The sequence below is a fragment of the Dipteris shenzhenensis genome, chromosome 27 (genome assembly GCF_047967505.1).
Source record: "Dipteris shenzhenensis isolate YYH24624 ecotype China chromosome 27, Dip_SZ_1.0, whole genome shotgun sequence".
In the NCBI taxonomy this organism is placed as follows: Eukaryota; Viridiplantae; Streptophyta; class Polypodiopsida; order Gleicheniales; family Dipteridaceae; genus Dipteris; species Dipteris shenzhenensis.
The window spans coordinates 30556589-30568183 of NC_141622.1; the positions used below are offsets into that span (position 1 = coordinate 30556589).

The 11595-nt window shown below is 41.2% G+C and overlaps 1 protein-coding gene across 1 annotated transcript; it reads left to right on the plus strand.

Annotated features, from left to right (window-relative positions):
* The first annotated feature begins 888 nt into the window (after nucleotides 1–888).
* On the plus strand, nucleotides 889–2049 carry LOC147884146 (uncharacterized). Its single transcript, XM_087399111.1, has 2 exons — nucleotides 889–1124; nucleotides 1603–2049. Exons 1-2 carry the CDS (start codon nucleotides 992–994, stop codon nucleotides 1854–1856), a joined length of 387 nt encoding a protein of 128 aa, XP_087255237.1. The 5' UTR covers nucleotides 889–991; the 3' UTR covers nucleotides 1857–2049.
* The last annotated feature ends 9546 nt before the right edge of the window (nucleotides 2050–11595 follow it).

An 11595-nucleotide genomic window follows, 5' to 3' on the forward strand; every position in this document is an offset into this window, starting at 1 on the left:
GGATTGGTGATTTTTTAGAGTTGTGCCAATGAGGTGGGGTTGGGTATCCCATTTGGGTGTTCCTAGAGTCGTGCCAGGGTGACAATGTGAAGGGGATTGGATGTGAAAACACCAACCTCTTACATGGTTGATTTTGCGAGGTGCCTTTGTGGTGGGAAGAGAGGAACTTTTTCTTTGTCTACACCCCTACCCACTTACACCCATGGCCAACTATGAGGGGCCAGCTGCCCGTGGCCTATGTTGGCAGGCAACAGAGGATCTTCTCGAGGGATTTGAGCACAAGCAGCTAGTTCAGGCAGGCGAATGCCTAAGCTACCTTTGCTAGGCCAGATTCACACCTCCTGGCGGACAACCCAACCCTTGCGTGAGGTTGTCTGCCCATGTGCGTAGGTGAGCACGAAGTTCGAGCGCTCATCGATTCACACCAAGTGCCCACCCACGTGATCACTCCTTCGAGCAAGGAATCAAAGAATAGCAGGAGGAGGCGACTGTGCAAAACAATGGTTGGAGCGTTAGACGGCATTGGAGGAGTGGGCAAGCTGCGAGGTTGGATGGGATTCTATGAAAAATGTCTAGCTGGAGATGGTTGCGGCACAGGTGTAAACAAGCTAGCGACCTCATGACGACCAGGAGCTAATTGGGTCCGTGCACGGGAGGTGTGAATGCGATGCTGCAAAAGAGAGGAACGTTGGTAGGGGGGGGGGGGAGAAAACGTTGACCAATTGTTTAGGTAGATGGTACGGTCAGATCTGCAGGGATAATAATGATTAAAGAAAATAAAGAAATTGCGGGGACGAGGGAAAAAAGGAAAATCAGAAAAAAGACCCGTTGCCATTTAATGCTATTTACATAAACACATATAAGGCCTTTAGTCGTCATCTCTCCGGCAAGTGATTCAAGCTTTCTCTGCTGTTTTTGTTTGTTGATCTATCTTGGCAAGCTTCTTCTGCTTCTTCTTCCAAGTTCTCCATTGCCATGGCTCTTGCTTCCCATGTCGTCCTCATCCTCCTCATCATCGCTGCCATCATCGCCCTCGCCATCATCTGCTGCATCTGCTCCTTCGTCCGCTCCTGCTGCAGCTGCGTCCGTAGCTGCCTCCCCTGCTGAGTTTTGCCCTCCCTCAGGTACGACTACTCACATCGCCCACTTTCGGCTCTCTGTCTTTGGTTTTTTTTCCCCCTTCCTCGGCCTTTTTCTCCGATGTGCTTCCTTCCACCTTCCCCGCTGCCGACGCTCGAAACAGGAGCATGTATGGAAGTGGGCGGCTGCGGGTTTTTGTGTTTTGGAAAACTGTCCAAATAAGGCTGTGTAAGTTTCACAACGATTCCAGCTCGAACACAGTAGCGAATGAATTGTGCCACCATCCTGCTGTGAGCTGTGATAGCTCCAGGAGGAGTTGTTACGCCAACGGGAGTTCGGTCCTGGAAAACGAGAGAAACACCTCTTCTTCGAAGGGGCTTCATGCCAAACTGGCTGTAGGATTGAATTATTTTCTCGGTTCTTTTCCTCTGTTCCTATTTGTGGCCTGTGGGTTGCCCGAAAACGAATCGGTCTGTTGCTTTGATCTGCTCCCTGATTATGTCGATTTGAACTGGAATGCAGGCACGCCAGCGTACACGGCATCAATGCTTCAGAACGCTGAGGGGCAAAGATGTACATCACAGGAATGCAAGCTCGTTTCTGCTTTCCAAAAACTGTTTCTGCGAGACACATGCGAAGCCATGACGTCTACAAAAGGAATTTCTTCTTTTTGGGGGAAGAGGGGACCTGTTTTTCGTGCGTCCTTCGCGCCTCATTATGCTGTATATTCGCCACCGTTCGCGCAGAGCTTCCTGCTGCGTCGTGATTCATTCTAGCGTTTGATTATACAAAAGTTTTCATGTGATTTGGTTGATGTAGATAAAAATTCATTGATGGCTTATTGGCCACACGTTTGGGCATTGAGCTGCGGGCATTTCTTTCCTTGCAATCGTAATTGTTCACATGCCTGCCGTTACATCCCTTAATCAGCCTGTGTACACTTTGAATTGTGACAATATTGATTACATGCTTTTTTTGACCCTCACGAGTTTCCTTGTTGGTTTATGGGAAGAGGACGCTAGTTTTTAGTTTCCTTGCTGATCTATGGGATGATACGCGTCCAACTGTAGTTTTTAGTTTCCTTGTTGAATGGAGGTAGATGAGCATTGCATGTGAATCTAGTATTATGCTTGCCGGGCTACATTAGCATTTGTCTCATCTATTGATCAGAGCCTCAAGACCATAACTCTGACTTTTTTGCATGATTGATCCCCTCTTCCTTTCACATGCTCTCTCTAAATCCGACTTGGTACTTGTATTTGTAGTTATAACTTCTAATTGTCAAGACACATAACTATTTTTGTACTATCTTTGGGTTGATTAGTTGACCCCTTAACACCTGGCACACTTAGTGGATATGAATTTGGACTAAATTCGAAGTCCTGAACCCATATGAAAACTACAGATTTCTAACCTTCAGAAAGTGATGAACTCTCGTTTTCAATATAACATGCGATCAAATCGAGATTATGCTCTCTTTTTCTCTCTCTCCAATCCCCATGTGATTTGTTTTTTTAAATATTTTTTTCAACTAACCATGTCCTTCACCACTCTTTAATTTTTCCATGCAATTCATCTACTCTCTTCCTAACCCACCTTACATAATCTTTCAAAGAAGTGACCATATTTTGTTTGTCGTCTAAACATGAAATTTTACATCAAAGAAGGTAGCATGGTTGCTTAGAGCATGCATCGAAGAAACAAGACCTCTTTAGGAAATTTTCCTTAGGAAATGATGAAGTCAAGACTTCAAGCTTACTAAAGAAACAAGCTATTTTAAAGGAAATAAGGTAGTTGTTTTTGTTACTCAAGGAACCATAAGTATTGGCAAGTTGTTCAAAAGTAGAGAAACTATATGGACATAAGCTCTCTTATTCAAAAACAATAATCGCAAAGATCATGCTAAACAACTTAAAGATGTCATGTGAGGGCAAGTCAAAATTATTGTCTAAGTCCATGGACATTGGATTATGTTGAACGATATGAAAGAGCAATGGGATGGACAGTGAGAAAACTAGAGCAGTGATTGTAAAGTTGCAAGAAACCTTGATAGCTCAAGTTTCAAATCAAATAGAGAGTAGCCATAGCCAAGATGTGCACAAGGATCTGTAATATTGGCAAAACATACACAATTCTCTACCATTCCAAGATAATTTCGCTATGCAAGACCTTGCTAAGGCTTTATAATTTGGAGTAGTCCTCTAAACTTGGGGTGCTAATATTCTCTCCTTCAGCGGCTCCACGTGTTGCTCACTTTGGACAAACACTATATTTGTTTGAGTCTTCTAGTTCTTGAAAATTCCTACCAATCTCCAAGTAGGTCAAGTTGAAGGAGGCAACAATCAAGAAATAACTTTTGAGTGAGTAAAAATGAGACAATGATCTCACTATAGTAACACTTAAATAAAAAGTTATCCTCTTGAGATGCAACAAGATCATCAGTGCATGCTCTACCATGGCCACATCATTGATCAACACTAAATCCAATTGCCACGTTGTGGACACCTATTGCAAACTGGAAGATTCAAATATAGGTGTTGCCCAAAGTGAGCAGCATGTGGAGCTGTTGAAGGGGACTATCCGAACCCTCAAGTTGAAGGACTAGAGATGCAACATGGTCATCATTGCACGTTAGGCCATGGCCACACCATTGATGACTACCAAATCCAATGGCCACAACATGGACACCCTTTGCATGTCCACATCCTTTGTGTGGGAGAATCTCAAGCGAACAATTCATGTCAAAGAATGGTTCTCGTGTGTGAAAGTTAAGGTGAAGTTATCTTTGCCTCGAGCGATATTAGTTGACAAAGGTGGAGGTTGAGGATTTCTCAGAAAGCATTCCAAGGGCCTTGTGTAAATTCTCCAAGTGTATCTTCAATGCTATGCCAAGTCAAACTGCCTTCCTCAAATGGCCGTTGGTTTGTCGATTCTAAGAAGTTTTAATTTGGTCATTCTTTCACAGCACAAGACACCCTTGCAGAACACCGATAGATTGTGTTTCATTAAGTTTATCAAGTTTTGAGTATAATAAACCAACGATCGAATTGTGGATATTAGATTGGCAACGCCAGGTAAAGACATAAAGAAAACATCTTTTGAAGAAGGCCTATAGAGTGTGAAAGAGACTGGATGCACAGGGCACTAAGGGCCTTAGCACATGGATGGGGCTAGCATGGGTTTAGGATGGGAATCTTTTTGTCATCATTACTCCCATCCTACACCAAGTGGTCTAGGATGGATTTAAAATGGGAGTAGCTACTTTTTCTCCCATCCTAGACCCTGGCAGCAAGAATGGGTTCCCCTTTTTTAGGGATTCAAAAGCATGCAAGGATGATATGTATCCTTGTCCCCAAGTGGTCCCCATCTCCTAAACACATGAAATGATGCCATGTGTCCTCTTCCTCCTAAACCCATCCCTAGTTCTTTTTTTGTTAGCACATGGTGGTATGGGAATAGGATAGAAATATGCATTGGACCACCTTTTCCCATTCCCATCCTATTTCTTCCCATGTGCTAAGCCCCTAAGAAGAGGCTATTACGATGGTTTACAAAGACACAAGCATAAATCGTTATGCTACTTAGCTTGGAGGCGAGATCAGAGCCAAGAAAGGAAAAGAATTCGTCGGCACCTCCTCGTTGGCTGTATCGCATATAGATGCCCTTTGCTTCTGGATCCGCACGACTCGTTTTTCTCTTTTGAACAAATGGTCTCTTTTGAATAAAAGGCTAGACGGTCCGAGACGCAAGGCAAAGCTGTGCAATTGCAAAATGTGTCACCTATACATCCAGTGAAAGGATTTCTGCTCAGGAAGAGCTGCGACAAAAGGGGTGCTTTGCAAAGTTCAGCTGGCAAAAATCCAGATAGATTATTTCCGTTCAAACTCAAGAAGAGCAGTCACCAAGCTCCTTGGGAACTCTCCCTATGAAATTGATTGGTTGCGAACAGAAGCAAATTCAACCCTGGCCAGGAGCCATGGAGGCAGAGGACCAGAGCGCAAGTTCCCTTTGAGCGAAAGAGAGACAATGAACTCGATATTTTGGAGCTCATCTGGAAGGTCTTCATGGGTGACACAATTCAAAGGTGCTCTGCAACGTCTCAAAAAAGCAGCATGACCTGATCTAAAGTAGCATTCCAAATGTGTTCCAACAAAAAGAGGTCCAACGTTATTCCGAGTGCAGTCCAACACTGTTCCGATAGCATTCAGGCTATTTTCTGAGGTAGAAAACTGAGAGTGAAGGTCAGTACTGCAGCAATTGTTCAAGGTTTTTCTCAACCTCAATATTTTCTGATTTTTTGGTGAAATGAGGAAGAAAAAATGCGGTCTATATGGATGGATGTTCAGGATTATGCTTATGCATGATATGGCATGGTGGGATAGCATTGACTTTCTTGTGCTATTGGCATGCAGACATGATATATATTAATGGCTTTATGTCTTTGTATCTTTTAATGAGACTATTTTCATGCCTTCACCACATGTGTTGATTGAAGACCTCCTCATGTGTGCCAATGCATAAGATGGAGCAGATTGATGCAGATTTTTCTTATGATGCATATATGGCTCTCATGGATCCCATGGATACTTATGTTTCATCTATTCGTGCTTCATCGACATACTTTTATGAGTAGTGCTATGCTTGTAAGCATCATGTCTACTCCGTGCTAGTGGAGTCTAGACATACTCATATGTTCATGGTTCTATATTTTCATTCTCTATCAGCATGTATGGGTGATGGTATACTTGATGGGTTCCCAGCCCTCGCATGTAGCCATAAAATTGTACAATTGTAGTCAGTAGAACCTACACCATGATACAATTGTAATGTAGCCATAAAATAGTACAATTGTAATCAGTAGAACCTACACCGTGGTGGTTAGAAAGGGTTACCGGGAGTGCTAGGTGTTGAGGGGTATCTAGGCACTACACTTTGGACAGACATAGAGTATGACTATGGTCTTGGTCAAAGGTCCTAGCACTAGTGGAGTAGTGGAGTAGTGGAGGAAGTTACAACAGTCATGGGTTGTGGGGCATCTTGGAGATTGTGTACATGTAATTGTTGGAAGCATCTTCTTGGGACTTGTATCTTTCTTGGAGCTGGCCTCTTGTTTCAGCAAGAAAGCAATGCAATGGTTCTTCCCGCTTCTCCCCCCTATTCCATATCTCAATGTTTTCTCGATGTTGTAGCAAGCCTACAACACATTTGCTAAAACTCCTTAGGGTTAGTAGGCAAACCAGTATTAGTGATTGAATTAGACAATTGACTAGATGTGAATGTAATAAAATCACTATCTTCTTGTTGTATAGTACTATCTATTTCACCTTCTTCTAAAATGAGTAGTTTTAAGCAAATTAAATGAATGGTGTCCTTGGGAAATTTGGATAGGTAGATCCTAAATTGCTTGTCATTCTAGTGAGCTTCAAAATTGTGAAGCACATATTTTGAGATGGATTTAACTAAGTGATCTATAAGCTCTTGTGGTTGAGTCATCTTAAACGACAATAGCAGCTCTTTTGGTATGATCCTTCAATATCACCTCAAATCTCCTCTAGTTTATAAACAAAAGGGTTGCATACTAGGTGTCTAACCTTACTTCAATTGGGTAGACAAACTGCTTCTCGTTCAGACTAGAATATGGCCATTTTCCATGAATGCATTCAATGTGCACAATACCACTTGAAGTCTCTCTATGTACAAATCATTGGCCCCCACATAGACCTTAGGATATTAACACTAGTTTGGTAATTGAATAGGACATAAAAGTGTTCTTTTTAGGGTTTCAAATTTGTTTTTTAAGGGTTTGAACCTCTATCCAATGTAAATACCCTTCAAGACATACATTGTTGACTTGTTTAAGAACATGGGAGAAATACTTCTATAGATAAAAAACTATTACAAGGCATCCATTTTCTTTGCAAAAGTTGTGAGGTTGCTTTTTGAATTCGTTAGAACTATTGGCTAAACAAAATTCAAGCATATAGCTCTACACACAAATCTACTTGTAATGGTGTCAATATTTTAGAGCATAGTTTTAGTACAGAAATAAAATCGGGTGCAACTTTCAATACTAAAAAATACCTCATGGTCCTTAAAATTGAATAAATATGTATATGTAATCGTTGGCTATATAGCCTACTCAAAGTTATATATCAATAAAACCTACGTTTTATACTCATAACCAAAGTTCAAACCTTGAACTTTTGTTTTACATGATATAATATAACATTAAATCAGGAGTAATCCTCTTTTGGCCATTTAATTAGGGTTAAAAAACTCATAATCCGATACAATGGAGCTTAGGCCCCATTGAAACTATCTATGTCTCTTCCCAATGCTCTTATCTTACTATAAAAGTGTGGGAATATATCTTATATAACCCATATCATCATGTATAACTTTGCATGACTTGGAACTTTTCTTGAGGAGTATATTACCTTTACCTTTACACTACATTACTCTCTAAGCACACTTATGATAATTCATCATTTGGATAGACCAAAAAAAGATGATAAAACCTTCACATTCAACCAATTTAAGGACTTCAAAAAATGAACATTATATTTGCTAAACAAGAACTTTCAATCCATATATAAAAACCTCAAAATAAAAATACCTATCTTGAGATAAAAATCACTGATTACAAGTCATTTTTAGCCAGTTTGATAATAAAAATAAAAGAAAATAGCAGTTAAAGCCTAGATACATTCTTAAATTTTGGACTTTGTTATTTAAATAATATTTTTTTGACCATATACCAACGACTCAAATTTTATAGATCCAAAAAATTATGCATTTTGACCTTGTCAAACCCACTTTTCACAAAACGTGAAGCTGTTGCTTTTTGGTGCTATTTTGACCACCTAGAATTTAGGGAGGAGAAAATTTTATAAAATTTAATCCTAGGACACATAATTATACCATAGAATATTTTTATACATGGTGAATATAGGATATAAAAATTCACTACATGTAGGTCATAAAATTCCTCAAACATGGCCACTTTGCAAGACATTTTTATGTCGTAGGACACTTTTATGTCCTGTTACAAATCTAGTGTTAAACTTGCTTCCCTTTGTAGCACACGATGAGGATCTACTGGCTGATAGATGGGACAGTCACCTTGGAGAGATGGGCATCCATCTACATGTAGTAATGCTCGAGCATGACCACATGTTGAGTCGTTAAAACCTCGTTGAGTCTACATATATTTTGCGGGAACATGCATCCTATCTTTCATCCTTAATATATCAAGTCTTGCAATGCTCAAATCTCTTTTGCCCAATTTTTACATCAATGTTCTCAACCATAAATCCCATTTAGAGCTCTAACTGCACATCTAGAAAAAAGTAAAAAGTACATGGCAAACCCATATTTCAAGAACATTCCTTGCATATGTAATATCCTTGTTTTAAATTATGTTAAATGCTACAAGATGAACCTTCCAACACACCAAGAACACTACTTTACTACAATAAAAAATCCCACAATACATGGGTGAAAGCATGGATAGGTGGTACCACTCTTCTCCCTTTTTAAAGGCTTTCAAAAGTAATTTTTGGGGTGTAAAAGAACATATTTTCCAACATGGGGAGAAGAGGTATAAAATTTCAAAAAACCTATATGATGAGAAGGGTAGGGTGTCCAAGACATGCCATAAGACATCCTACTTCACTATACTCTCCGCATCACTCTACTCTCACTTTGAGCTTCTCTCTCTCTCTCTCTCTCTCTCTCTCTCATGGCAAGCATCTGCAATTGATCCAAAATTCTCTCCCCCAGCATCCTAAATAGGTACCTAGCTGTACAAAATGAAAACTTCTCCGAGAAAGCGTGCCAATAAATATTTGCACCTTGATGACACCAGAAAAGAAGTATCATCATCAAACTCCCTTTTGCAAGGTAAGGTTTCCCTATCCTTCATTGTTCAAACATGATTCTAATAGAGTCACACAATCCTCATTCACTCTTGATTCTTTGTCTTGTTATATGGCTTTCTATGCAGGAAGTGCTAAGTGTTTTGAGTATCCTCGTCTAACTTAGTTTTTCTATATAGCCCACCAACAATTTAACGCAGAGTACAGCTTGAGCTTGTCAGGTAATCTCCCGGAACATATAAGTGACACTGATCTCCTAGAGACTCAGTGGTGCCACATAAAGGGCAACAAACGTTTTCTTAGCATGGCTCACACTGAGTTTTTGGATGAGTGTCAGGTACATTATCAAAGAGTTTACCAGGGAATTCTACCCAATAAGGAGCTCACCACCGAGTTCGCAAAGTGCTTCACATTTGAAAAATCCAAAGTAACCAAAGATGACCTAGAAGAGCACCAAATTGCCTAGGTAATTTTTCGAGAAAATGTCTTGAAGATGGTTATGGCCCAAGTGTTGAGATATCGAGCTCCACTCGCGATATGCCAGGGTGACCGTTGTGTATTTATGTCACCGACTTGTTAGCTGGAGATGCGGTTGGTACACCGCCCATGAATAATAGCTGGATGACAGCTATCCTTATCTACTCTAGTTTGTGGCTCAGTTAGTATGCCACCTTAGTTAGTTGAGTTTGGTTTGAGACCCACATATAGGGTTCTTCTATTTTCTTTGTACCAGAGTTCTTTTGGCTTTCACAACTAAGAAGAGGAAAACTGTTTTCAGCCTCCACCTTTGTGTGTATTCCCCCATTTGTGCATGTGAGAAAGCCGCAAGTGAGACTCCTTCCCTCTCTCCCACTATCTTCACATGGTATCAGAGCCTTGTTCGTGGTAAGGAGCTCAAGAAAGCAAACCAAGTTCGCAGTGTCCTGGTAAGAGGACAAGTGTTGCTTTCCTTTTTCGAGTTTGGGAGCAAATCTCTGCAGGTAGCACAGCCGGAAGTGCAAGAGTGCACTGTCTCAGATTGAGACGCCCTTCGCGGTGTGGCGAGAGGGCATTATATGCTGCGGGTGAGGGCAAAGCCTTTGGTGACTTTATTTTTCTGATTCGAGCTCATTTTGGGGCCCGTTTTGGAGGCGGAAGTTCTCCGCAGGCACTCAGAAAAAGGCCCTGTTTTTGCTGTGTGACCACTACTCGGCTAGTTGGTGAAAAGTTGCCGCAGAAATTGCATCGTATGCCTGTGTGCAGAGATTTTGGGAGTTGCAGATTCATGCTTGTTGCTTGTTGATGCAAAATCGTCACTAGGAAGTGACTGTGTGGTAAAATACCACTTTCGTCAGTTTTGCAGATCTGCCCGTGTGAGGCAAAAGCTGTGTTTTTGCAGTGACAGAATATTTTGCAGTGTTTTGTAATGGCATCAGATTCCCTTTCACAGATTGTCACTGAAAAGCTTGACAAGAACAACTTCCAGGCATGGAAGTTTAGAATGACGAATTTCTTGATGGGAAAAGGCTACTGGGAGTTCATTACAGGAAATGAAGAAGAACCAGTTCTTCCTAATGTTCCCAATCAACAGGAAATGCAGGCATTTAAAGGATGGCATGAGAGAGCCAGAAAAGTTATGTACTGGCTGTCTATCAGTATTTCAGATTCAATGATTGTGCATATTCAGGATGCAAGTACGCCAAAGGTGGCATGGGATACTTTGGCTAAAATGTACAGCACAAATACGCAGGCCAGGAAAATGCAGCTCAAGCAGGAGCTACACAATGTGCAGAGAGAAAATATGAGCATCAATGACTACCACATGAAGGTGAAGAAAATTGCGGATGCACTTGCTTCCATTGGGTCGCCAGTGGATGATGACGATTTAGTTTCTATGACCTTGAATGGTCTAGGAAAAGATTATGCACAGTTCCGGACATCCATTGCCGTCCATGAAAAATTTCCTGATTTTGAGGAGTTGATTGCTCTTCTAATTTCTGAAGAGCAGAGAAATGGTGGTGCATCTTCTTCAGCAGGAACTTCAAAAGAAACTGTCTTCTACTCAAATGCTGGCAGAGGTAGAGGAGGCCGATCTGCAGGCCGTGGTAGAAATCAGAATATGCAGCAAACGCAAGAAAACCAGTCCTATGCAGGAGGATGTGGTAACTCTAGAGGCAGGGGGAGCCAAAGACGCCGTGGTGGATGGCAGAGAAGCCAAAATGCAAACAGCAATGTTGAATGCTACTATTATGGCAAAATGGGTCATATGGCTAAGGACTGCTACAAAAAGCAGAATGACATTATGAATGGAAAATTGCAGCAAGGCAATTATGCATCTTCTAGCAGGCAGGGTGATGATAGAAATGAGCATCTATTTATGGTACAGCATATGACCAATTCTGTGACAAGTGCAGAAGAACAAAATGATGTGTGGTATGTTGACTCAGGTGCGTCAAACCACATGACAGGTCATGCAGAATGGATGCAAGATGCAAGGAAAATGGAGAAACCAGGATTTGTGGAGACTGGTGACGATACTGCACATCCTATTGTGCAGATTGGCAAAATTCCTTTGGTCTATGCAGGATGGGAAAAAGAAATACTTGTCTGATGTATTTCATGTCCCGAACATCACCAAGAACCTGGTTTCTGTTGGTCA